The sequence below is a fragment of the Suillus subalutaceus genome, assembly GCF_016647625.1.
Source record: "Suillus subalutaceus strain FC151 chromosome Unknown DFJ58scaffold_363, whole genome shotgun sequence".
In the NCBI taxonomy this organism is placed as follows: domain Eukaryota; kingdom Fungi; phylum Basidiomycota; class Agaricomycetes; order Boletales; family Suillaceae; genus Suillus; species Suillus subalutaceus.
The window spans coordinates 1-1,439 of NW_024540612.1; the positions used below are offsets into that span (position 1 = coordinate 1).

Genomic DNA, 1,439 nt, shown 5'->3' on the forward strand with positions numbered 1-1,439 from the left:
GCTGCTGTGACCTTCGATGCATGCAATATTGGACTCCAGGACCATACAGGTGTGACCCCTGGACGTATGGGCCCAAGGTCTAAATCATTTGCACACCGGTTGTCCATCTTTTTCCCAAGTCATGAATCGCTCAAGAAGGGAGGCTCTCAGTGGTCTTCATTATGGACTGGAGAAGGATACATCGCAGAGTTTCATAGGTTGTTGAAAGGCATGGACGACGATGAGAAGACCCTCTTGCAAGATGGACTTGAAGATATATTTTCCAACCTTCACTGTCTTCCTGCAAGCACCACTGCAGCTGTATGGCGTGTCAAACAATCAGCCATAGTCTTCGTCACTAATCCCGCATTCTACAAAATTGAATGCTTAGGGAGAGCTGGTGAAAGTCGAAGAGGACCTGTTGTGCGCCGCCCAGTCAATGTAATCAAGGGAAAGCGCATTTTCACAGCGGACCTAATGGATGTCATGCCTTTCGATGCCCTTGGAGCTCTTAGAAAGCGGTCTGACAGGCAGAAACGCAGGGACCTTCATAAAAAACTAACCAAGGCAAACAAGCACAAGAGGGTCCCACCTCCCCCACGTTCCCGCACACGGAGTAGACCATTTCCTCTGTCTAGCCCCAAACCTGTATGTGATGATACAATGGATGTAGATGACTAGCACGTGATCCTTGTGCATCACATACGATAGTCAGCCATTTATATGTACTGTTAGCAAATGTATAGCCAATATTCTCTCTGATATGACCTGATTTCATAGACATAGCGAGCAATAATGTAAAAGTGAATTTATTTGTCACATCAATAATTTTTAGCGATAAAGGCAATAAAGCTAAGGTAAGTAAGACAATTGCATTTCTGCAGTCCAGTCCTTCCTGTTTCTTCCCAATATATTCAAATGCCTGGATATTGATGTACTAAACAAGCCACCAGGTCATCCTCATATAGAGACCAGAAGCCTTTCCTGGTAGGTCGGAGCACATTGTTCACGTGTTGCCACATTCCTGAGGTTATATTTGTATTTTTGCTGCTTACATGACGGGATATACAATTGCAAGGTGATCTGGGACAGTCATAGTTAGTCAATATCTTGGCTGTCCAGAAGCAAAAATAGTACGCACCACTTTGAACCACCTCTTCTCTCATCTTTAATTCATGTCCTTGATAGGGGTCACTGCAGTCTGTGATCTAATAGATGGATGCACATGTCCGGTGATAGAATGGACAACTATCCTGGATTACCTGGCTACAGGTTATATCTCCAAGGATATTGCCCTCTGTGGAACAGGTGGAAGAGGCAGGAAGTGACAGGCAGAAACGCAGGGACCTTCACAAGATATTAACCAAGGCAAACAAGCACAAGAGGGTCCCTCCTCCCCCGCGTCCCCGCACACAAAGCAGACCATTTCCTCTGTCTAGGCACCATGGCTCTGAATAGAT

At 45.6% G+C, this 1,439-nt stretch overlaps 1 protein-coding gene across 1 annotated transcript; it reads left to right on the forward strand.

The window, feature by feature from the left end:
• Positions 1-66: 66 nt before the first annotated feature.
• DFJ58DRAFT_737487 (uncharacterized protein) lies at positions 67-660 on the forward strand (the record flags this gene model as incomplete). The annotated part of the gene is made up of 1 exon (XM_041386941.1): positions 67-660. The coding sequence occupies one exon, from the start codon at positions 67-69 to the stop codon at positions 658-660; it is 594 nt and encodes a 197-aa protein (XP_041235111.1).
• Between the last annotated feature and the right edge of the window lie 779 nt (positions 661-1,439).